Source organism: Mytilus trossulus, chromosome 7 (assembly GCF_036588685.1).
Source record: "Mytilus trossulus isolate FHL-02 chromosome 7, PNRI_Mtr1.1.1.hap1, whole genome shotgun sequence".
Lineage (NCBI taxonomy): Eukaryota > Metazoa > Mollusca > Bivalvia > Mytilida > Mytilidae > Mytilus > Mytilus trossulus.
This window is the reverse complement of record NC_086379.1, coordinates 6,234,674-6,262,536: the sequence shown is the minus strand read 5'-3', so window position 1 is coordinate 6,262,536 and position 27,863 is coordinate 6,234,674. Positions and strand designations below refer to the sequence as shown.

At 32.1% G+C, this 27,863-nt stretch overlaps 1 protein-coding gene across 1 annotated transcript in view; it reads left to right on the top strand.

Annotated features, from left to right (window-relative positions):
• Positions 1-1,327: 1,327 nt before the first annotated feature.
• Positions 1,328-27,863, top strand: part of LOC134726778 (voltage-dependent calcium channel gamma-5 subunit-like) — a 75,563-nt gene continuing 49,027 nt past the window's right edge. The window contains exon 1 of the mRNA XM_063591194.1: positions 1,328-2,212. Coding sequence (XP_063447264.1) covers positions 2,014-2,212 — 199 coding nt within the window. The 5' untranslated portion in view covers positions 1,328-2,013. The remainder of the gene's footprint in view (positions 2,213-27,863) is intronic.

Sequence of the window (27,863 nt, the reverse complement as noted above, 5' to 3'; positions counted from 1 at the left end):
AGATCTGCCTCCGTGACTAATGTAGGTTGGCCACCAGTCTAGTATTTGCCTCCATGAATAGGTTAGCCACCAGTCTTAGATCTGCCTCCGTGACTATGTTAGCCTAGCCACAAGTTTGAGATCTGCCTACATGACTGATTAGCCATCAATATGAGATCTGCCGTCGTGACTAGATGATTTTTTACTTGTATACATCAAATATGTTTAAAAGAAAAAACATTTTCATATCATTAATTTATGTTCTTAAAAAATTGTAGGAGTATTGAATGAAGAAATGAATTTCTAACAAACGATAAAGAATGATATTTTGCACTCGATAATGTCCGCGTATTTATGCGATCAATTATCAGTCAAAAACGAAAGACAACTATCTATAAAACAATACCTCACGGTCATCGCGATGTAAAACAAACTTTGTTTAGCCCGTACTTTGACCTATAATGGTTTACTTTTACAAATTGTGACTTGGATGAAGAGTTGTCTCATAGCCAGTCATACCAAATCTTCGTATCTATTTGCAATGAGGCAAAGGTCCGTATGTGCCTGTACAACCAACATAGTCTGTCCTATACGGTTTTTAAGAGGCAGCCAAAATTTCTAGCTTCTAGTCACAGTTTACCCTTTAAAAAAAAAACTTTTTGGATAGAAAATTTTGTTTGTCTCGATCTTAATATGCGTTAACAAATATTTGTCACTGGACGTTTAGGCAAACACACATCATTCAACCAATCTAAATGTAGAATGGAAAAGCAGAAAATGACCATATTTACTAGTATTTATCTTGAATATTATGTTGCTGATAAATTGTTCATCACTATATTCATTCATACTTCAAAGTTAATAATTTATTTATTTATTCATCTGTTCACCCATTCATGCATCCATTTATTTATTTTGCGTTGAAATCACAGAAACGAACCATCCATGCAATTAATTTTCAGCATATTATTATGACATTCTGCTAGCCACAAATCAATATATGAGTATTAACTAGATTTTCATCCAAAAGCATTTACTTCATCAAACCCGTCAACTATTCTGCAGTGAATGTATCTGAGTGTCAAACGTCAACTATTCTGCAGCAAATGTATCGGATTGTCAAGCGTCGACTATTCTGCAGCAAATGTATCGGATTGTCAAGCAATCTAATTATACACACTTGTCGTTGATATGCAGTCGCTAAATTAATTAAATTTGATGCTTCTTTGAAATGTTATTGTCATTTCTAATAATGTTACATTGATCTCTGTTTTAGGAAAATATAAAAAAAATATTGATAACGGCTTGATTGCAACTATATGTGGAAAAGAACTGTTATACAATTTCCTACAAATCTGTTCCAGTTATTATGCATGACTTGATACAATGTCTCAGAAATTACAATTTGATTAAGCAATTATTGCGAGTCGAGCAAATAAAATGATGGATCTTATAAGACTAAATAGTGCAAATATTATTGGCTGTCATTGACATTTATTTTGCAATATGTTTCATTTCACTTTGTAACTGGGTTCGATTCCGAGAGCATACGCATGCAGCTATAATCCGTCAATGTGAAGCTATCGATTTTGTGTTTCCAAGATGGACACGCTAAGAGAATAACTCACCATTTTCTTTCTTGATTTGCTCCAAGGAAATGGAAACCAATGGCGCAATGATTGTTATATTGTGAATCCGTCTGCAGCGGTTACAGTTAACATCTCGATTTTCAACGGCCATTACTTAATAGTTATTATTGTTTGATTAAATTAAGATATTCTAAGTAATGTCTGGATAATTGTGTGACATGACGATTATTCCATGGAATAGGACATAATAATCTTTTTTCTACATTGTTTTCCCGCCATTGCAGATGATTATCTGTCGAATGGAAGGAAGCGTATTTAGTCGTCTGCTTAGCTTTGATTCTGAAATCTCGCTCATGCTGAATAAAAAATTAATGGATGATTTTGAAGGTTTTTTCGCAAGGTGCTATAGAATTCCACGTGCCAATTTGTTCATTTCATATTTAACATGGACTGTTGTACGAAAAAGCGTTTATTTATGGTAATGACGAGTGCATGTGCGTGTGCCGCCTTTGGGTTATTAGCGATATCTGTCGCCACCGATTATTGGCTATATACTAGTGATCTACAACCTAATAAAAATAACGGTACCAAAGGAGTATATAAAAATCATTGGTCGGGACTTTGGCGACAATGTACAGTCACAGGTAATTTGTTTTCTTTATATTTGAATTCAAAAATTTTATGTTTCACGTGATTTAAAATCACTGCACATTTCGCATGATGTTGAGTGGTCAAAAGAATCTCCTAACAATATTATGTATCTATTATATGTTATAAATTCCTCTATTTACAAAAACATACGATTTATAAATACACAACGTATGCGTTGGCGTCACTTTCTGTAAATAAAAATGAAAATATTTTGACTTGCAACGCACCCCAGAATATTACTTGTATGTAACAAAGCACAAACCGTGTCCATGTTTCTTGGCGGTACAAGTCTGGTATGTCTAATTACCGTTATATACATTTTTTGTGATCTAACTGTGTTTTTTGCTTCTACTTTTTTTACAAAATAACATTATTTTTTTTTAATTCGAGTCCTTTAAAAAGTTGATATGACCGTGATATTATTCTGCCCAGAATAATATCACCACAAGGCATCCCAAACTTTATCTAATGTTCAATCGTATGATCTGAACATTTGTAATCTCATATTGAACAAACTTATTAGACTTTTTCAGATATTACATTAACATGTATGTATAGATTTTAATATAGATAAGACTGTTGGTTTTCCCATTTGAATGGTTTTACACTTGTAATTTTTGGGGGGCCTTTATAGCTTGCTGTTCGGGGTGAGCCAATGCTCCGTGTTAAAGGCCGTACCTTGACCTATAATGGTTTTCTTTTATAAATAAGTTACTTGGATGTAGAGTTGTCTCATTGGCACTCATACCACATCTATCTATATCTATGATGTTTATCTATGTTGTATGCTTCTTTTATTACCTATTGACCAACACATTTCTTTTTTTTTATTAGTGCGTGTTGCAACATCCATAGACGTCGACGCGCTTCTGCAGAAAAAAAATCCGTGTAAAATTGGTTCGAAATCCTTAGGGACATTTTATTATGTAAAATAGCGTGCTTTGATACGGAAAAGCCATTTGTTCTAAAATATACATAAAATGGAGCTAGCAGCTTAATTCAAAAGCTCATTTTAATCACGATATATGTATGGCAAGCATGACTACTATAATTTTGTAGATTTTATTTTTTTGTCATTTGTTTTACAAATATGTTGACTGGATCTAGTCACACACGTGACACCTTAATACTGCCGTTGTTTTTATACTTTGATGGAAACAGAGGATAACGAAAAGAAACTTGAAAAAAACAAATCGTTATCATTTTATCAAATCTGTTAAGAATGAAAAAAATACTTTCAGGATAAGTTTAAAATGAAGACAAAAAGTCATACTTTTTAAACACCATCACGACACTAGAAAAAACAATGGTGTTTATAGAAGTTACTGTTTTACAACTGGGATCGATAACAAATTCTTAGTTTTAACACTTACTTATATTGAATATGCAGCAGCAATTTTAGTTTTCCATAGGCAACTTTCAGAGTAAACGTTAATTGTTCAATTAAAAATTGAGGCGTAAAATTAAACTTGACACATATATCATTTTGCAAACTGAAGGTGAATTTATGCTTGTCTGGTATAAAGCTAGATCAAACAGCGAAACAAAAAGTAATACACAATTGAAATAGTAAATGGGAATTTAGAATGACAAAAAATAAGTTGCAGTTGGATATTACATGGCATTACATTACAGAGAGAAAGAACACATATTACATGGTATTACATTACAGAGAGAAAGAACACATATAACATGGCATTACATTACAGAGAGAAAGAACACATATTACATGGTATTACATTACAGAGAGAAAGAACACATATTACATGGTATTACATTACAGAGAGAAAGAACACATATTACATGGCATTGCAATACAGAGAAAAAGAACACATATTACATGGCATTACATTACAGAGAGAAAGAACACATATTACATGGCATTACATTACAGAGAGAAAGAACACATATTACATGGCATTACATTACAGAGAGAAAGAACACATATTACATGGCATTACATTACAGAGAGAAAGAACACATTTACATGGCATTACATTACAGAGAGAAAGAACACATATTACATGGCATTACATTACAGAGAGAAAGAACACATATTACATGGCATTACATTACAGAGAGAAAGAACACATATTACATGGCATTACATTACAGAGAGAAAGAACACATATTACATGGCATTACATTACAGAGAGAAAGAACACATATTCGATCTTTTGCATTAGTGTAACTGGGAAATGGAATAAATCTTTTTAGCAATTTTAAGACATTGAGTTCAATATTGTAAGTTTTTCCTTAAACAGGACTGAATGTTAATCATGGATACTAGTATGTGAAAATTATGTCGAATGAAGCGACTTTCCACCATATGGGATTTATCGTATGACCATTTACGACGTACTTCATACAATAACCTATAAGTATCCCATAGTTAACTGACAGGTCATCAACTGAGGCTGATGATATAATATAATTCAATCTAATGTCCATTATATTGCTTCATTGTAGTCATGGTCTGTTGAATATCAGCAAACATTAGTTGTGTTAATCGGCCATCAAAGATCATTTTAATATCCGAAATACGAGAAATATTTTCATCATAAACGTCTCAAATATATTTAAGATGTTGACTACAGTAAAAACATCTTTGAAATAAATAAAAGCTTAATGCATAACAATAGCCATTGACTTCCACGGTAACTGATCTTAATGATTGGTTACGAGGGCCGTGGGTATTGGAAAGATAATAAAGCTATAATTGTATTTGTAAAATCATTAACTACTTCTGTAAAAAGCAAATACAATGAGTCATTCACTAGAAGGCCTGTATCTTTATAGAGAGATTTACAAACTTGATAATCGATAATTTCCACAAAACAACACATTAAATACGTTCTAAAATCATGCCATGTTTATGAAAATCTTTTTGTCCACAAAACAAGATCTAAAATCATGCCATGTTTCTGAAAATCTTTTTGTGTTGAAAGTGCACAATATGAATTTATACGTCGATACTGACATTGAATCCATCCTGAAGCTATCTAAGAATACTATCAAACACAGAAAGCTTCAAACATTATCAATGAGTCAATTGAAAGGACTCGGTTGATATGAATATATATACAAGTGAATTACGTAGCCCAGTCTTACCAATTAGATGCAAAAAGGTTTAAACGCACAAACTGATTTTATGTTTAATAGATTTAAGAATACTTTTTTTTATATCTAACTAACAGGTGAATTTTTTAAACTAGTCATATAATTGCATAGTACGCTCTTCTTCCATGTACTGTCCATATTCAACTTTCTGATAACTATTTACACCACTGGGTCGATGTCACTGCTGGTGGACGTTTCGTCCCCGAGGGTATACACCAGCCCAGTAGTCAACACTTGGGTGTTGACATGAAAATCAACAATGTGGTCATTTTTATAATTTTTTTCGTAAAACTAAGGATTTTCTTATCCCAGTTAAGATTACCTTAGCCGTATTTGGCACCAACTTTTTAGAATTTTGAATCCTCAATGCTCATCAACTTTGTACTTGTTAGGCTTTATAAATATTTTGATATGAGCGTCACTGATGAGTCTTACGTAGACGTAACGCGCGTCTGGCGTATTAAATTATATAATCCTGGTACCTTTTATAACTATTATGAATATACTGGCTAGATGATCTGTGTTGTACAAATTCTAGAATAAACTGCCTCAGTGGAAGGGGACCCCCTCTAGTGCGGGAGGTCGTTATTTCTAACCCTGAACCTGCTTTAAAATAAGTAGTTGCTACTTTTCCGTTTTTCACGTGGCATTATTGAGTAAAAACAAAGCTCGGAGTCAGAAAAATATGCCAGTGTAATATGCCATGTCTTCTTGTGGACTTGTTACCTTGTCACATAGCACGTTAGAAATCCGACCCAGTTTGGTTATTGAATTCTTTTAACAATCGTTAGGCCTAGACTATAGGTTGTTTGTAGAATCATAGTTAGGGGAGTATTTTTGAATGACAGGCTAGGTTCGCCGGACACAGAACCAAGCTCATTGATCATTAATGTCATTCATATGTAATATCTCTATGAAAATTCCGTTGGTGACCTATTATAGCGGGGCCGAAATTTCTTGTACTATCCATTTTTTCAATTAAAAGTCCTAATATGTCGTCATAACGGAGCATAATCTTTTTGATTGATATGCATGTACTATTTGCCACTGAACTACAAGTCAAGGCCTATATCATGTAATGTCACATCTATTTATTTGATGCTGGTCATAAAGAATGATCTTCAATTGTACACAAACATAAAAACGATAATTCAGAAAAGAAAATTGATATCATTAACCGCCATTTTTTATGCGTATTTGGATATGCCTGTTCACTTGTAGGAGTTCCGTGTTATAGGAGTTCCGTGTTAATCAAGTAAACGAGAAAATTGAGCAAATTACTTGTTCTCATTTGTTTTTTTTTTCTTCGGGAAATCTCGTTTGATCTACGTCGTTGTTTTTAATCATAGACTATGTGCACTCCTAGCATGATATTGATATAAAACCTATTAAAGAATTTTATGAATTTTCTTCTATGCATTCCATCTTGTTTTAATCGCCTGTCATTTCTATGCATGCCCATGAAATGATTTAAAGATTAGTATTGATTTTGACATTCCTTATTAGACATGCATTGTATATATCGTTTGCAAGCATGCGTTTAAGTAAATAAAGATGGCGGAAATGTAATTGTCGTCTGCATTAGCGGTCAAATTTCATCTTACAATAATCCAGAGCATGACATTTAGATTTATTGCCTTATTAAGATGATAAAACTACCGGTTACTAGCCATTCGATTGCTGTCTAGATGGTTTCTTGACGGATTACGTCCTACTGGTAGCATAGACAGTTATATTCAGAGATTTTGATTTCTCAATTATGTCTATCGAGAAAATGGGTAAATTCACAAAGAAAGGAGGTTGTGTCTGTCTCAAGCCAGGAGGCTGTGATTTCAGTGGTTGTCGTTTTTTGTTGTATAACATATTTTTTTTTATTTATTGCTATGAACACACATCAGGTAGTTAGTTTTCTCGTTTGGATTGTTATAAATTCGTTATTTTGATGCCTTTCATATTTTTAATAGCTTGTTATGTGGTATAGTTTTGCCCATTGTTGAAGGCCATACGGTGACTGATCTATAATTGTTAACTTCTGCAACAGATTAGTCTCTGGTGGAGAGTATAGTAACATTTTCAATCACACCTCATCTTCTGTTCTTCATATTGAGAGCGAAATTCTGCTTTTCAACAGACATCCAACTGCACGAATGCCCTGTATTTGCTTTACTTAAGTGAATCAATAGTTTCCTTATCATACCCACGAAAAGTAATTATAAGCTCTCAATTGCCATCTTTCAAGAAATACGTTAACACACGTACATCAATTTTCAAGACTTGGTTATTGTCACACCAGCACAATAATAATGACTTCATATTTAGTGATTTTCTAATGAGTACTAACTGCTGCGCATGCGAAGGATAATTAAAAATATTTACAAAAATAATGTGGTTGAAACTATTACATAACTACTAAGGTTTACTATTCTATGTTTAAAAAATGTTCTCTAAAAGTATTTAGTGGGAGAGTACTATATTTGGAGGTAGTAAATTCAATTGTATAATTGTAATGTATCTGGTAAACGGCAAACATGAATAATTGTAACCGTCAGGAGCCTCTAGCCTTTATAAGTCTTGATATGATTTTTAATTTTAGTTTCTTGTGTATAATTCGGAGTTTAGTATGACGTCCATTATCACTGAACTAGTATACATGTTTGTTAAGGGGACAGCTGAAGGACGCCTCCGGGTGCGGGAGTTTATCACTACATTGAAGACCCATTGATGGCCTTCAGCTGTTGTCTGCTCTATGGTCGGGTTGTTGTCGCTTTGACACATTCCCCATTTCCATTCTCAGTTTTAAACAATAATGCTTAACCCTCACTCTACTGTAACATGCACGTAATGATTATTATAAATTTTAGTTTATACCGTTGTATACTTGTTAAATAATGAAGGTTTAAATTAAAATGAGATAACCTTAGTGAAATCTTTTAGAAGTGTTATACTAGAAAATAATTTTTCTGTAATGCTAATCCCAGAATGATCCTGTTATATTACACTTGACTTTTGAATCTTCAATACCACAAGGCTTTCCAATAGTTAAACAAACCGAACAATCGATGGGAATGACACGATTGAATATCATTATTTACTGAAAAGGTGACAGATTCGCAGTTAATGTACTTCCTGTTTGTGTTCAATTTTCTAAGAATACATTACAATGAAGACGTAGGCATTGGAATTTCGATAATATCTTAATACAAAGTAACTTTATAAATTATAAATGACATAGATGGGAAAAGTCAAAGACTCTGCTAATTCGCGATCAAACAATGTGGAGTAAACGAACTTGCGTGGAGGTTAGATTGAGTGACTGGTTCTTTCGGTAACTATTTGATAAACAACCGGACTGTGTATAATTTAGATTGGCTTACTGGTTGCCTTGTGGTTTAGTCTTGCATTTGGCAACTATATGATGAATTTCCAGGATGAGAAATAAATTCAATAAGTGTCAACCAGGACTTCGGACAGCAAATTTCAATTGGTACTGGAAAAATGAGTATAAAAAAGTCACATGCATTTAAATTCTCGGTTACTATCACAACTGCATATAACAAAATGACGAAACGCAGAGACACAAAGTAACAAACTAAGACAGTTGGCAGTTATTAAAAGGTCGACTAAAATCAAATTGAAATTAATAGATACACTCATGATTCCAAGATTTAATTATCCATTAGTGCACTGTATGTTATATGTCTTTTATTAAGGTTGTCTCTACAAAGAGAATGACTACTTTTCTTGTTCGTTCTAAGTCCTCGTTGACTTTCTGCGCACTGATTGACGGAAACAAAAGTTTATCAACAAACAATCATCGTAAGCCTTGAACAGCCAAGCCTCGATCTGGTTGTTCCACGAAAGATGCTCGAAATCATTGTCTCCAAAAAATATTTAAATGAATTGTCGAGATTTCTAAAATTCAATATAATTTTCATGCCTGTTATCAATTATTGGACGAATTTCACGTGACAACAGTAACGTCGAATTTGTTTCATTTACTTGTGTAAGATCATTTGATTATTTGATCTATAGTGATTCTGAACTGTACTGAGAACGGGAATTAGATAATTCCTTTAAAGTAGAACCAACTTGATTTACATGCAGAAAAGTCATTTTATCATGAAATTAACGGAATTACAGTTAGTTTAAGCTCCATATTATGGCAATTTAACTTTTGAAAGCAGACGTAACAGTAATAGCTTCAGACACTAAATAATATATAAAGGAGTGATTTGGCGTTGATTAAAGTCATACGGCCCTTGTGCATTTTCTATTACAAAACTGGGTCGATAAACTAATTTGTGTCCGTAGATTAAGAGCCTTAATACAGGACACTAGTCGCTTAAATCATGAGAAATTGATTAGTGGAGGTAATATAAGGACAGTTTAAGCATTGCATTGATTGCGGAAAATTGTAACATTTCTATTTGTACAATTAGATTAGTAGAAATGTTGATGTTCATGTTGTGATTGACTGCTCTGAGAGTTTTTGTACCGTAATAACGAGAAGAATTTAAGTTTCAAATGGCTAAGAGAAAAGAAAATATTTTTTTTATGTTTGGGCTTTGGTAGTTCTCTACAAAGTTTTATTGAAAGGGGAGTATGCTGGATACATGCGTTCAATAAACCCTCCTAATAGTTATTTTTTACGTACAAAAGTATTAGAAGATATATTGATGTTTATGGTGTAATTGACTGCTCTGGGAGTTTGTGTACCGTAATAAAGAGAAGGATTCAAGTTTCATATGACAAAGAGATATGGTACATACTCATAATTTGTGTGGTTTGGTGGTTTTCTCCTTCATAAACATTTGCATTTACAAGACACTGCTACGTACGAACAATTGCTACTTTAAGCTGGGTATCGTTGCATATTAAGCACTTGTTAGACGTATAGGAATACACATAGCAATTTTTTGAGTGCGTAAAATTGTATCAATTTCATTTGAAAAATTAGATCAGTTAAAATGTTGGTGTCCATGTTATTATGTCTGACTTTTAGGCAATTTGAACGACGTAGTGGTGTTGGGTGTCTACATAGTGGTGTTGGGTGTCTTTCTTTGTAAGTCCTTTTTCTGATGTGCCTGAGTTTGGTGGTTAGTGTGTTCTGTTGTTCTGTTGTACTGTCCAGTATTGGTGTTTACTGTTATTCCCAAGTTAAAAAGAAATGCGAAATTAGATCAATGAAACACCAAACTAACGAGACAATTAAAAGACCAAAAAATATTGTTCAGTTAAAAGGAATGTCTTTTTTTCTTCCAAATATCATCAGAAATATTTCAGTAAATAAACTCATCAAAGATACCAGGATTAAATTTTGTATATACCCCGGACGCGCGTTTCGTCTACATAAGACTCATCAGTTAAAAAGTCCAAGTAAAGTCCGAAGTTTAAGAACATTGAGGACCAAAATTCCTAAAAGTTCTGCCAATACAGCTGAGGTAATCTATTCCTGAGGTAGAACAGCCTAAGTATTTAAAAAAATGCAAAAGTTTTGTAAACAGTTAGTTCATATATATGACCACATCAATGATAATTCATTTCAGCACAAAAGGGCTGACTACAGGGCTGGTGATACCCTCGGGGAATTAAAATTCCACCAGCAGTAGCATCGACCTTGAAAGCAATAATCGATTTAAAAATATTCACGTTTTATTTTATTTCGACTACATTTTAAATATGCCCGACGAATTTACTTTTATATAAATTTATGTAATTTCCGTTATTCTCCTATAAGTTGGTTTCACATAAATGAACTTGAAAAGCACGGAAACATGATTTTACTTACTTTCATTAAGTTTTATGCTAGATGTATTTTCATGTATACGATCTTTATATGGAGGAAGTCCACACAAATATGAGTTAAATTAATATAAAAGATAATGCAGACAAATATAAACTATTATCTGGTGTCAGAATAAGGACATGTTTCCCCCGTTCTTTCCGTTAATTAATAAAGTCTAATGATTCCCCTCTTTTGAAAATCCTTTCGAGTTCGGTATTTTTGTTTCAATTTTATTTAATTGCTATAATCCTCTTATCAAGTGTTCATTTGGAACTCATGAAACCACAAATTCTAATTGATAAATTTTGACATCCTGCATGGACTAAATCGTTGCATTTTACTGTTTTGATTTAGTGTGAAGAATGAGGAGACGGACAATGTGTATTGTTGTGGATATATCTAAATATATCATACAAATGAGCGGTTTAGCTAGCTATGAATCAACTCATCATATATACCAGGATTAAAATTCGTATTTACGCCAGACGCACATTTCGTCTACAAAAGACAAAAACAAGCTTTTATCCCCATTTTCTGCATAAAAAATGTCTGTACCAAATCAGGAATATGACAGTTTAGTTGTTATTCATTCAATTGATATGTTTGAGCTTTTGATTTCGCCATTTGATTAAGGAATATCTGTTTTGAATTTTCGCGGAGTTCAGTATTTTGTGATTTTTCTTTTTTTTAAATGCTCAAGATGACTGCAACATGACTGTCAATGTTATATTTTATGACTTACTCTATACACCAGATAATTCAGTTAAAATCGCTTTGAGTAGTGATTTTTCAGTTAAATGCAGGTGTTCGTCTTATTAAAGTTTTATACAACAGGTTAATAGATCAGAATGTTGTCAGTTCAAATTACCAACAACCAACCCGTGTTACAGTGATACACAACATCGGCAAGAGGATTTTTTTTTATTAAATTAAATTAATTACTTTTTCTGTATTGAACAAGGAAGTGACGTAAATTTTCTACAATTGTGTTAATTTATTTTCTTACGATCTTAATTTATAAATTGAATCTTATTTTTAAGTACATTTAGGTTTTTTTTCAGTAAACAATGATCGTAGACATAAAAAGTACTTTTCCTGCAATAATCCGACAATTTGACGAATGGGAAAGTGATGTAAAGTGTCGAGTAAAATTTTAAATCATAAGTAGATGGCTCTTGATTATTCATTGTGCTAATGATTTAAAGCGATTCCAACCATTATCGGTAGTTTGTTTAAAGTTAATACGGAAATTTAGTTCGAGTGCGGAAAGGTAAGACTTGATTTTATCACGACGAGTGCAAAAAGGCGATGTTATATCCCTCATGACTTATGATATCAAGTCGTAAGGTGTGTAAATTGTTGATGTATGTTATTATTGAATAAACTTGATTTTGCTTATTTAGCAGAATATACCGGATCATATATCTTATACTTTGTAATGTCCTTCCGTCACTTTCCTAGCAATATTGTGTAGTCTGTCACTATTCACTTTTCGATTTATGTTTTTGTTTCGCCTTCAGCAAAGTTTTGTTCTTCGCATCATACTTTAAATTTCCCTATTTCTATAAAATAAGTCTAAATCAAACGCAAATATGAGATGTACGCCATTTGAACAGCAATAATAATCACAAGGTGACCTCGACAACATTTCTGGAGATCACTTATCAACCTCTGTTTCGTTTCCTATATATCTTCTCCATTATTTTACGAGTTATAATTTACAGCAAATAGTCCATTCCGACACATGGACAGCAAACGTCAAGTTAAGCAAACGGAAAATCAAAGGAGAAATTTGCAATTCATGTGAAATTAATCAATAAGTTACCTTAAAAGAGGAACGAAAGATACCAGAGGGACAGTCAAACTCATAAATCTAAAATAAACTGACAACGCCATGGCTAAAAATGAAAAAGACAAACAGACAAACAATAGTACACTTGACACAAAATAGAAGACTTAATAATAAACCTTAATGTAGATCGATTTACATAAACAACAAAGGATCAGTAGAATTAGTCAACTACCGACGCAATTGTCAAAAGGACATGTTCCCAAAGCATTTATTTGTCAAAAGGGCATGTTCCCAAAGCATTTATTTGTCAAAAGGGCAAATTTCCAAAGCATTTATTTGTCAAAAGGGCATGTTCCCAAAGCATTTATTTTTTTAAAAGGGCATGTTCCCAAAGCATTTATTTGACAAAAGGGCATGTTCCCAAAGCATTTCGTTGTCGATATTTGATATCATGCTCGTCATTTATACTTATAGTTATATCAAAGGTACCAGGATTATAATTTAATACGCTAAAACCTAGGATAAACAAAAGATCTTTTTGTCATATGATTTGATTGATTGATTTATTGTTAGCTGATTTTCAGTGCCGTTTGGAAGTCATGTTAAACTCAACACAGATTAAAAACAAATATATAAAAGCAAAAGTTTTATGTTCTTGACATTTTTTAATAATGTGAAAGAAGATTTTTAAATTAAAATTTCACAACCAAAGTGTTCTTCATTTGTGCAGGAAAATATATATTGTTAGACATACTGTTCCTAGATTTGTGTTAATTTTCCTGCTTTTATCACATTTTACACCATGATGACAAGCCTTTTCAATGAAGGTATTAGGATTTTAAAACCAATCCCGATTTTTATAAATTTGAAAATTTGTGTAAAACAGAAAACAGATACAGCAAATCAATAATGAAGAATGCATCCTTAGGGTTTACATACGCACATTAATAAAGGGATTTATGATGCAACAAAAAATAATTATTGTGGTACCAAACACCTGGACTGAAAATATTTTGTCTAGTTTAATTTTCATAAATTTTTACAAAATATTTACTTTGACCATTTTACAAAAAATTAAAAATTTCAAAAAACTTGACCAAAATGCTTTGTTGGAAAAAATTCTTTGAAAGTCAAGCAGTTTGGAACACTTATTTTTATCATTGAGAGGCCAAAGACTTATCGCCCTGTAGTATTCAGTTCAATATATAGGCCCTAGGGTTTTCAAACCAATCATGTTTTTAAAGATTTGTAAATTTTTGTAGAACAGATACAGCAATGTATTTCACGAAAAATGAAACATTAGAGTTGACAGACACAATTTATGAAAGGAATTTATGTTGCAACACATGAAAAATACTGAATCCCGACGAAAACCACAAAGGGAAAGCCCCAACCAAATAGCAAGATCAAAAGTTCCATCACATCAAACGAATGCATAACAACTGTCAAAATCCCGACTTGGCACAGGCATTTTCTGATGTAGGAAATGGTGGATTGAACCTGGTTTTATAGCTAGCTAAATCTCTTACTTTTATGACATTAGTTGCACGATGTAAAGAACTAAACTCAACAGAATTTACTATTAAAGTACTAAACTTTTATGAGAATCAATGTTTTTTTAAATGAAAATAAATGCTACAAAACAAAGCCAAGACATTATTTACATTATAACGGAACTAAAGTTAAATGCTTACTTGAGATGTTCACGCATGCTCCCCCCTAAAACAGATTCGTTAAGACTACCTCTGATTTCTAAGAATCGAACATGAAAGCCATTTAATCTATTAGATAACAGGCTTCAGATTTACAACATACATTGTTCTGTATTTGTATTTTGAAATATTCTGTATGGAAACTGCCAAACTAGCATCATATTAGGACTATAATGACTATAATTTGATACAATATATCTCATACACAAATGTTTGTTAAATTTCTTAGAGATGCATGTACTCGTATCTTAATTTACAAACGATTGAATAAAATTGCTATATTTCCTCAAATGTTGTTTCATTATGTTTTTGACATCAACGTGTTTTTTTCTTTCACTGGTATGATTTGCTGACATCCGCATTTTTATTTTTTGATAACACTCCGATTTCTTGCAACCATTTCATATATTTTGTTGATCATATATAAAAAGATTAAACATATCAATATATGAATGATACACTTTTGTTTTGTCGTTTTTAAATACAATAAGGACATACAATGATGTCTAAAGTTAATGTTTACAGATACGGCGATCTTTATTGAGACATTTGAAACAATGACACAGATTATATCGTAACAATCTAGAACATAGCTATATCGCAAATTACAACCATAAAAACTATTCCGAAACCACATTGATAAAGGTATAAGATAAATTAAAAAAAATGTTGGATGTTTTGCTCAAATTCCTGGAACAACTTTATAATGACACAGATTATATCGTAACAATCTAAAACATGACTAGATCTAAAAATTACAACCATAAAACCATTCCGAAACCACACTGATAAAGGTATAAGATAAATTGAAAAAATGGTGGATGTTTCCTCAAATTTCAATTTCTGATGGTCTATTGGATCAGTCTCATTCATCAAGAAAATGATAGTGAAGTTTCATTTCAGTAATCAGTGCAGATTTCCCAAGGGAGGGAATGCAGAAACAATATAATGTGTTTTTAATCTAGTTTAGTGAACTCTTTTCGTAATACTCCTTCATAGCTTGCAGCTAACATCTATCGCCACGGTCATTATCACCGTCATCGATTTTCCAATACATCAAATCACTCACTGTTTCTGAAGAGTGCAGGATATTTAACAGCCATAAAAAAATATTACCAGGATAATTTGAAACTTGGTTTTTTTTTTCAATTGAGAGGCATATTTAATTTGTAATTTTCTGATTGCATACAGGGGGCCACGGTGGCCGAGTGGTCAAAGTAGTTACTACTGTATAATGATAAAAAAAATAAGTAGTTTCTACTGTAATCACTAGCCAGCTCGTGTGGGTGAACCTGACTCCAATCTTAATTGACTAGGATTGTCAGTTTACCTATCGAAAGTTTGAGGTTATCTCCGGGCACTACAGATTCCTTCACCAATAAAAACTGGCCATTACGAAATAGCCTAAACGCGGTGCTTAAAAGTGACATTAATACACCAAAAATCAACCAATCAATTAATCTTATTACAAACCTACTTACAGTAAGAAAACTCATCAAAGTTACCACGTTATAATTTTACAAAAGTCTCCAAAATATGCATTCATATATAGATAAACGAAAAAGGTAGGCTTTTTTATTCTTTCTTAGAACTCGTTTGCGGATATTGAAAATCGCCTGGTTTTTTTTGGCTATATGGTTTATTTATACTTAGTTTGTTTATGATTTCTCTCCTTCATTCAAGTTTATACGAGTTTTGATTTTTTGTTACTGTGAACGTTTTGTGTGACGCCTAAACATATAAGACTGTAAAGCAGCATTTGTTTTTGCTTGCTTTATTTTTGAATTTAGCTTCGGAAAAGTTTTAATTGGACACAAATCCACTCCCGTATTTTGTCAACTTCCGCTATAACGGTTAATTTAAGACAGACTATTAAACCACCTAAATGTTTAATGATAATGAATCTGATTCCCCTCTGCAGAAAACCTCAGATTTTTTACAAATTTCCATTAAGTAACAATGTTACCAAGACTATACCACTGCTGGTGGACGTTTCGTCTCCGAGGGTATCATCAGCTCAGTAGTCAACATTTCGGTGTTGACATGAATATCAATCATGTGGTCATTTCCTGTTTACGAAACTTTGAATTTTTCAAAAACTAAGGATTTTCTTATTCCAGGCATAGATTACCTTAGTCGTATTTGGCACAACTTTTGGAATTTGAACTTTATACTTGTTTGGCTTTATAAATATTACGATTTGAGCGTGACTGATGAGTCATATGTAGACGAAAAGCGCGTCTGGCGTACTAAATTATAATCCTGGTACCTTTGATAACTATGTATATTTTTTTATATCTTAAAAGAAAAATATAATTTCTCTTGCATTGTTAAAGAAATAGGTATAAAGATTAAATACAACAGCAGTATACCGCTGTTTTAAAGTCATTAATCGATTGAGAGAAACAAATCCGGGTTAAAAACTAAAACCGAGGGAAACAAATCAACAATAAGAGGAAATCAAATCAACAATAAGAGGAAATCAACAAATGTTCAGAACACAGAAGTGCAACGAAAACAAACAACACCACAACATTCATAGAAACGAAATATTAGATAACAACTGCCATATTCCTGACTTAGTACAGGACATTTTAGAAACAAATGGTGGGTTGAATCTGGTTTATTAATGAAGTATTATGAATATATAAAAAAAAAACAAGTTCAAGTATCCACACACATCAGTGGTTATGTTATTTTTCTGTTGATAAATATAGAAATTCTTGAGTATTTAAACTTTTTCGGGTAATGTCGACCTATGATGAATTCGTCTATTTAGTTAATGTCACCTTCAACATGTTTGTCTCTGCACATTTAGGCTATTACTTTGTTATTACTTTTTATAAAATAATCAGACTCTACATTGTATCAACAACTTTCTGAAATATTTTGAAATGTGCCAAAAAGTAAAATAACCAACATAAACAACTCATAGGAAAATTTAAAACGGAATGTCCCTAATCAAATGGCGAAATCAAAAGCTCAAACACATGAAACGAATGGAAAACAACTGTCATTTTCCTGACAAGTTAACGGTATTTCCTGATGTAGAAAATAGTAGATTAAATCTGGTTTTATTGTTATTGACATATGGTAATGCAATATTTGAATCAGTTGAAGGGCATAAAAGGATTAAAACTGTATTGTCAAAGAAATATTGTTCATCTCAGTATGTCCCTTAATATTAACAGAATTAAAACTCTTTTCTTCTGATAAAGACAATATTCCTTGTTATTAGTACAATAACAAATATTATGTTAATTTAACATACATCATTTTTGTAAAAAAATAAATATAAGATAAGGATGATGTCGATGATAAATATACTGGTTGAGGTAAGGGTGTATGTTGTCGCGGCCATTTAAATGGTTTAAACCAGCTGCATTTGTTTGCAGGAACATATTTTTCAGTGGTTGTCATTTGTATACTTATCTTTATTTCTCAACAAATTTGTTGATGTGCTCCATTCCTGTTAATCGTTTCTCGTTTTTTATATAGATTCAACCGTTGGTTTTCCTGTTTGAATTTGGGTTTTTCACTAGTAATTATGAAGCTCTTTATAACTTATTGTTCGGTGTGAATCAAGGCACCGTGTTGAAAGCCATTCTTTGACTTATAACCATTTACTTTTTACAAATTGTGACTTGGATGGATAGTTGTCTCATTGGCACTCATGCCACATCTTCTTATATTTATAAACAATTACTCATGAAGTGGTTCTGTATTTATACATCCCGTTATTATTTTATTATGCTATTGTTATTTTTGTATTCTGTCTTTCATTTTTGTTATAGTGCTTTGTCTATGTTATAAGCGTATGGTCATGACCATATGGGTATATACTCATATGGTGGGACCATACTCGAATGGTCCGACCGTACGCGTATGGTCGGGGTTATCAACACGTTTACTTTAAGTATTTTTAAAATTTCATAATGTATGAGCCTTCTAGTTGTTACGTCATTAAAAATGTCATTCTATTATATTTCAATAATAAAAAAGATTAACTGAATATAAAAAAAGCAGTTTCACACATTTAGTTTTACTAATTATTTGAAGTACAAGAAGAAGATGTCAAAAACAAATGCACATACTGTAAAATGAAGTTTTGTTACTTTACGTATACCGGGTCTAGTGATTTACCACGTTTATTGTGTAAAGTAGATGAAAACACCGGCACGGACCATATTTTATTTTATTTGATCTGTGAATATGGTGTAATGCAGTCATGTTTTAATATTGGAGATCTAGAACTTCTTTAAAACACTGTAGACTCATCGGAATGGGCTAAGACCTCAATATCACTGCACGCAGCTGCAAAAAAAACCTAGCTTGTCACTCGCAAGCAAAATTCTTTGAGGGGAAACTGAAAAGGTTCGTGCACAACCAAAACGTGCAAATGCAGGAAAGCTACGGTACCTTGTGGAAGTAAATGTCATTTTAACCATACATGCAATAATACAATTAGCGATAAAAACTAAGATCAACTGACTGTGACATCTATATTTAATGTTTATGTAGCCTTTGAATTGTGAAATAAATACTTTTTTTTATGTTAACATCATTTTTTTAAGAAAAGGATATTTAAACGATTCTATTGCGTTTTGGAAAAAATACCTATATGGTCCAATTATTTATATGGTCCGACCCGTTAATAACCAAACGAGTATAATACCCATATGGTCCGACCATACGCGTATGGTCGGACCATATGTGTATACGCATATGGTCATGACCATACGCGTATGGTCCAAATACTCATATGGTCCGGAACATCTATTTGCCTTCTAGTGCTTCTTTGTTACATATTTGTTTGTTTTTATAGTGACTTAGATTATAACTCAATGCTGACTGCTGTATCCGTATTTTGTTTTTTTTTCTCACTATTATGTCTGATTGTATTGTTTTCATATCGTTGTCAATATAATGGAATTTGATAAGACTGCCAAACAAGTAAGAGGTTTAGCTATGCACCAGGTTTAATCCACCATTTTCTACATAAGAAAATGCCTTTTAATCAACCATTTTCTACATAAGAAAATGCCTGTACCAAGTCAGGATTATGACAGTTGTAATCCATTCGTTTGATGGGTTTGTGTTTTGATTTTACTATTTCATTTGGGACTTTCTGTTTTCTTCGGAGTTCAGTATTTTTTATGATTTTACTTTTTAACCTTCGTCAATTATTATGAAAATATGTAAGATAAAGATGATATATACATGGTTTAGGTGAGGGTGAAGGTTACTGCCTGTTAAATTTTCCAAACCAGCTGCATTTATTTGCACATGGCCTAAGTCAATTTGACTTTTTAGAATCTTGAGGACCATGGGTAATCTCATTGTTCGTGCACCAAAATGAAAATAACGTTATGTCATTGGTTGATTTTTTTTGTTAATCCTGTTTTTTTAATATTATTTGTCTGTTTGTCTTTTTCATTTTTAGCCATGGCATTGTCAGTTTATTTTCGATTTATGAGTTAAACTGTCCCTTTGGTATCTTTCGGCCCTCTTTTAGGTGGACGCTTTTGGAAATATTATCCAGAATGCATTACATACTGAAATGGCGAATTATAATCGTTCCTATCTTACTTCATTAACACATTCGTCGTCAATCACAAAAGATATATATCTCAGGTCCACTTGTTACCATTGCTTTTATTGATATCTTAAATTTTACTTCAGACTGTCTGTCCATTTTTATGAATATCAATGATATATTCTAAAATAATTGTGTTTTCAAGATGATTACTGATCACCAGGAATAAAAGGGCATGTTCCCAAAGCATTTATTTGACAAAAGGGCATGTTCCCAAAGCATTTCGTTGTCGATATTTGATATCATGCTCGTCATTTATACTTATAGTTATATCAAAGGTACCAGGATTATAATTTAATACGCTAAAACCTAGGATAAACAAAAGATCTTTTTGTCATATGATTTGATTGATTGATTTATTGTTAGCTGATTTTCAGTGCCGTTTGGAAGTCATGTTAAACTCAACACAGATTAAAAACAAATATATAAAAGCAAAAGTTTTATGTTCTTGACATTTTTTAATAATGTGAAAGAAGATTTTTAAATTAAAATTTCACAACCAAAGTGTTCTTCATTTGTGCAGGAAAATATATATTGTTAGACATACTGTTCCTAGATTTGTGTTAATTTTCCTGCTTTTATCACATTTTACACCATGATGACAAGCCTTTTCAATGAAGGTATTAGGATTTTAAAACCAATCCCGATTTTTATAAATTTGAAAATTTGTGTAAAACAGAAAACAGATACAGCAAATCAATAATGAAGAATGCATCCTTAGGGTTTACATACGCACATTAATAAAGGGATTTATGATGCAACAAAAAATAATTATTGTGGTACCAAACACCTGGACTGAAAATATTTTGTCTAGTTTAATTTTCATAAATTTTTACAAAATATTTACTTTGACCATTTTACAAAAAATTAAAAATTTCAAAAAACTTGACCAAAATGCTTTGTTGGAAAAAATTCTTTGAAAGTCAAGCAGTTTGGAACACTTATTTTTATCATTGAGAGGCCAAAGACTTATCGCCCTGTAGTATTCAGTTCAATATATAGGCCCTAGGGTTTTCAAACCAATCATGTTTTTAAAGATTTGTAAATTTTTGTAGAACAGATACAGCAATGTATTTCACGAAAAATGAAACATTAGAGTTGACAGACACAATTTATGAAAGGAATTTATGTTGCAACACATGAAAAATACTGAATCCCGACGAAAACCACAAAGGGAAAGCCCCAACCAAATAGCAAGATCAAAAGTTCCATCACATCAAACGAATGCATAACAACTGTCAAAATCCCGACTTGGCACAGGCATTTTCTGATGTAGGAAATGGTGGATTGAACCTGGTTTTATAGCTAGCTAAATCTCTTACTTTTATGACATTAGTTGCACGATGTAAAGAACTAAACTCAACAGAATTTACTATTAAAGTACTAAACTTTTATGAGAATCAATGTTTTTTTAAATGAAAATAAATGCTACAAAACAAAGCCAAGACATTATTTACATTATAACGGAACTAAAGTTAAATGCTTACTTGAGATGTTCACGCATGCTCCCCCCTAAAACAGATTCGTTAAGACTACCTCTGATTTCTAAGAATCGAACATGAAAGCCATTTAATCTATTAGATAACAGGCTTCAGATTTACAACATACATTGTTCTGTATTTGTATTTTGAAATATTCTGTATGGAAACTGCCAAACTAGCATCATATTAGGACTATAATGACTATAATTTGATACAATATATCTCATACACAAATGTTTGTTAAATTTCTTAGAGATGCATGTACTCGTATCTTAATTTACAAACGATTGAATAAAATTGCTATATTTCCTCAAATGTTGTTTCATTATGTTTTTGACATCAACGTGTTTTTTTCTTTCACTGGTATGATTTGCTGACATCCGCATTTTTATTTTTTGATAACACTCCGATTTCTTGCAACCATTTCATATATTTTGTTGATCATATATAAAAAGATTAAACATATCAATATATGAATGATACACTTTTGTTTTGTCGTTTTTAAATACAATAAGGACATACAATGATGTCTAAAGTTAATGTTTACAGATACGGCGATCTTTATTGAGACATTTGAAACAATGACACAGATTATATCGTAACAATCTAGAACATAGCTATATCGCAAATTACAACCATAAAAACTATTCCGAAACCACATTGATAAAGGTATAAGATAAATTAAAAAAAATGTTGGATGTTTTGCTCAAATTCCTGGAACAACTTTATAATGACACAGATTATATCGTAACAATCTAAAACATGACTAGATCTAAAAATTACAACCATAAAACCATTCCGAAACCACACTGATAAAGGTATAAGATAAATTGAAAAAATGGTGGATGTTTCCTCAAATTTCAATTTCTGATGGTCTATTGGATCAGTCTCATTCATCAAGAAAATGATAGTGAAGTTTCATTTCAGTAATCAGTGCAGATTTCCCAAGGGAGGGAATGCAGAAACAATATAATGTGTTTTTAATCTAGTTTAGTGAACTCTTTTCGTAATACTCCTTCATAGCTTGCAGCTAACATCTATCGCCACGGTCATTATCACCGTCATCGATTTTCCAATACATCAAATCACTCACTGTTTCTGAAGAGTGCAGGATATTTAACAGCCATAAAAAAATATTACCAGGATAATTTGAAACTTGGTTTTTTTTTTCAATTGAGAGGCATATTTAATTTGTAATTTTCTGATTGCATACAGGGGGCCACGGTGGCCGAGTGGTCAAAGTAGTTACTACTGTATAATGATAAAAAAAATAAGTAGTTTCTACTGTAATCACTAGCCAGCTCGTGTGGGTGAACCTGACTCCAATCTTAATTGACTAGGATTGTCAGTTTACCTATCGAAAGTTTGAGGTTATCTCCGGGCACTACAGATTCCTTCACCAATAAAAACTGGCCATTACGAAATAGCCTAAACGCGGTGCTTAAAAGTGACATTAATACACCAAAAATCAACCAATCAATTAATCTTATTACAAACCTACTTACAGTAAGAAAACTCATCAAAGTTACCACGTTATAATTTTACAAAAGTCTCCAAAATATGCATTCATATATAGATAAACGAAAAAGGTAGGCTTTTTTATTCTTTCTTAGAACTCGTTTGCGGATATTGAAAATCGCCTGGTTTTTTTTGGCTATATGGTTTATTTATACTTAGTTTGTTTATGATTTCTCTCCTTCATTCAAGTTTATACGAGTTTTGATTTTTTGTTACTGTGAACGTTTTGTGTGACGCCTAAACATATAAGACTGTAAAGCAGCATTTGTTTTTGCTTGCTTTATTTTTGAATTTAGCTTCGGAAAAGTTTTAATTGGACACAAATCCACTCCCGTATTTTGTCAACTTCCGCTATAACGGTTAATTTAAGACAGACTATTAAACCACCTAAATGTTTAATGATAATGAATCTGATTCCCCTCTGCAGAAAACCTCAGATTTTTTACAAATTTCCATTAAGTAACAATGTTACCAAGACTATACCACTGCTGGTGGACGTTTCGTCTCCGAGGGTATCATCAGCTCAGTAGTCAACATTTCGGTGTTGACATGAATATCAATCATGTGGTCATTTCCTGTTTACGAAACTTTGAATTTTTCAAAAACTAAGGATTTTCTTATTCCAGGCATAGATTACCTTAGTCGTATTTGGCACAACTTTTGGAATTTGAACTTTATACTTGTTTGGCTTTATAAATATTACGATTTGAGCGTGACTGATGAGTCATATGTAGACGAAAAGCGCGTCTGGCGTACTAAATTATAATCCTGGTACCTTTGATAACTATGTATATTTTTTTATATCTTAAAAGAAAAATATAATTTCTCTTGCATTGTTAAAGAAATAGGTATAAAGATTAAATACAACAGCAGTATACCGCTGTTTTAAAGTCATTAATCGATTGAGAGAAACAAATCCGGGTTAAAAACTAAAACCGAGGGAAACAAATCAACAATAAGAGGAAATCAAATCAACAATAAGAGGAAATCAACAAATGTTCAGAACACAGAAGTGCAACGAAAACAAACAACACCACAACATTCATAGAAACGAAATATTAGATAACAACTGCCATATTCCTGACTTAGTACAGGACATTTTAGAAACAAATGGTGGGTTGAATCTGGTTTATTAATGAAGTATTATGAATATATAAAAAAAAAACAAGTTCAAGTATCCACACACATCAGTGGTTATGTTATTTTTCTGTTGATAAATATAGAAATTCTTGAGTATTTAAACTTTTTCGGGTAATGTCGACCTATGATGAATTCGTCTATTTAGTTAATGTCACCTTCAACATGTTTGTCTCTGCACATTTAGGCTATTACTTTGTTATTACTTTTTATAAAATAATCAGACTCTACATTGTATCAACAACTTTCTGAAATATTTTGAAATGTGCCAAAAAGTAAAATAACCAACATAAACAACTCATAGGAAAATTTAAAACGGAATGTCCCTAATCAAATGGCGAAATCAAAAGCTCAAACACATGAAACGAATGGAAAACAACTGTCATTTTCCTGACAAGTTAACGGTATTTCCTGATGTAGAAAATAGTAGATTAAATCTGGTTTTATTGTTATTGACATATGGTAATGCAATATTTGAATCAGTTGAAGGGCATAAAAGGATTAAAACTGTATTGTCAAAGAAATATTGTTCATCTCAGTATGTCCCTTAATATTAACAGAATTAAAACTCTTTTCTTCTGATAAAGACAATATTCCTTGTTATTAGTACAATAACAAATATTATGTTAATTTAACATACATCATTTTTGTAAAAAAATAAATATAAGATAAGGATGATGTCGATGATAAATATACTGGTTGAGGTAAGGGTGTATGTTGTCGCGGCCATTTAAATGGTTTAAACCAGCTGCATTTGTTTGCAGGAACATATTTTTCAGTGGTTGTCATTTGTATACTTATCTTTATTTCTCAACAAATTTGTTGATGTGCTCCATTCCTGTTAATCGTTTCTCGTTTTTTATATAGATTCAACCGTTGGTTTTCCTGTTTGAATTTGGGTTTTTCACTAGTAATTATGAAGCTCTTTATAACTTATTGTTCGGTGTGAATCAAGGCACCGTGTTGAAAGCCATTCTTTGACTTATAACCATTTACTTTTTACAAATTGTGACTTGGATGGATAGTTGTCTCATTGGCACTCATGCCACATCTTCTTATATTTATAAACAATTACTCATGAAGTGGTTCTGTATTTATACATCCCGTTATTATTTTATTATGCTATTGTTATTTTTGTATTCTGTCTTTCATTTTTGTTATAGTGCTTTGTCTATGTTATAAGCGTATGGTCATGACCATATGGGTATATACTCATATGGTGGGACCATACTCGAATGGTCCGACCGTACGCGTATGGTCGGGGTTATCAACACGTTTACTTTAAGTATTTTTAAAATTTCATAATGTATGAGCCTTCTAGTTGTTACGTCATTAAAAATGTCATTCTATTATATTTCAATAATAAAAAAGATTAACTGAATATAAAAAAAGCAGTTTCACACATTTAGTTTTACTAATTATTTGAAGTACAAGAAGAAGATGTCAAAAACAAATGCACATACTGTAAAATGAAGTTTTGTTACTTTACGTATACCGGGTCTAGTGATTTACCACGTTTATTGTGTAAAGTAGATGAAAACACCGGCACGGACCATATTTTATTTTATTTGATCTGTGAATATGGTGTAATGCAGTCATGTTTTAATATTGGAGATCTAGAACTTCTTTAAAACACTGTAGACTCATCGGAATGGGCTAAGACCTCAATATCACTGCACGCAGCTGCAAAAAAAACCTAGCTTGTCACTCGCAAGCAAAATTCTTTGAGGGGAAACTGAAAAGGTTCGTGCACAACCAAAACGTGCAAATGCAGGAAAGCTACGGTACCTTGTGGAAGTAAATGTCATTTTAACCATACATGCAATAATACAATTAGCGATAAAAACTAAGATCAACTGACTGTGACATCTATATTTAATGTTTATGTAGCCTTTGAATTGTGAAATAAATACTTTTTTTTATGTTAACATCATTTTTTTAAGAAAAGGATATTTAAACGATTCTATTGCGTTTTGGAAAAAATACCTATATGGTCCAATTATTTATATGGTCCGACCCGTTAATAACCAAACGAGTATAATACCCATATGGTCCGACCATACGCGTATGGTCGGACCATATGTGTATACGCATATGGTCATGACCATACGCGTATGGTCCAAATACTCATATGGTCCGGAACATCTATTTGCCTTCTAGTGCTTCTTTGTTACATATTTGTTTGTTTTTATAGTGACTTAGATTATAACTCAATGCTGACTGCTGTATCCGTATTTTGTTTTTTTTTCTCACTATTATGTCTGATTGTATTGTTTTCATATCGTTGTCAATATAATGGAATTTGATAAGACTGCCAAACAAGTAAGAGGTTTAGCTATGCACCAGGTTTAATCCACCATTTTCTACATAAGAAAATGCCTTTTAATCAACCATTTTCTACATAAGAAAATGCCTGTACCAAGTCAGGATTATGACAGTTGTAATCCATTCGTTTGATGGGTTTGTGTTTTGATTTTACTATTTCATTTGGGACTTTCTGTTTTCTTCGGAGTTCAGTATTTTTTATGATTTTACTTTTTAACCTTCGTCAATTATTATGAAAATATGTAAGATAAAGATGATATATACATGGTTTAGGTGAGGGTGAAGGTTACTGCCTGTTAAATTTTCCAAACCAGCTGCATTTATTTGCACATGGCCTAAGTCAATTTGACTTTTTAGAATCTTGAGGACCATGGGTAATCTCATTGTTCGTGCACCAAAATGAAAATAACGTTATGTCATTGGTTGATTTTTTTTGTTAATCCTGTTTTTTTAATATTATTTGTCTGTTTGTCTTTTTCATTTTTAGCCATGGCATTGTCAGTTTATTTTCGATTTATGAGTTAAACTGTCCCTTTGGTATCTTTCGGCCCTCTTTTAGGTGGACGCTTTTGGAAATATTATCCAGAATGCATTACATACTGAAATGGCGAATTATAATCGTTCCTATCTTACTTCATTAACACATTCGTCGTCAATCACAAAAGATATATATCTCAGGTCCACTTGTTACCATTGCTTTTATTGATATCTTAAATTTTACTTCAGACTGTCTGTCCATTTTTATGAATATCAATGATATATTCTAAAATAATTGTGTTTTCAAGATGATTACTGATCACCAGGAATATTAGTTTTAATATTTCACTGACGTGATTGGAAACTCTGATTTATATATTTTGGAAAACAGATTAAGAAGCAAATACCAGACAAAATCTCAACCCGTAAGCTCTTAAACAATAATATAAGGATAGCCTCAAATATAGCTTTGATTACATGAAGCAAAAATCTAGTTAAAACGACAAATGGCGTTTCAATATAATAACTACTATGTTTATGTGTAGTAATATACATCTACTTGTGTATTGATCTTGGAATGTCTGCTGGTAATATCGATACAGTAGTTAATGTTATATCTACATATGTTCAACTTTTTTCATTGTGTGTTAAATGATATACAAACGCAATGGTATCAGAATTAGGTGCTTTTTGGGTATGGA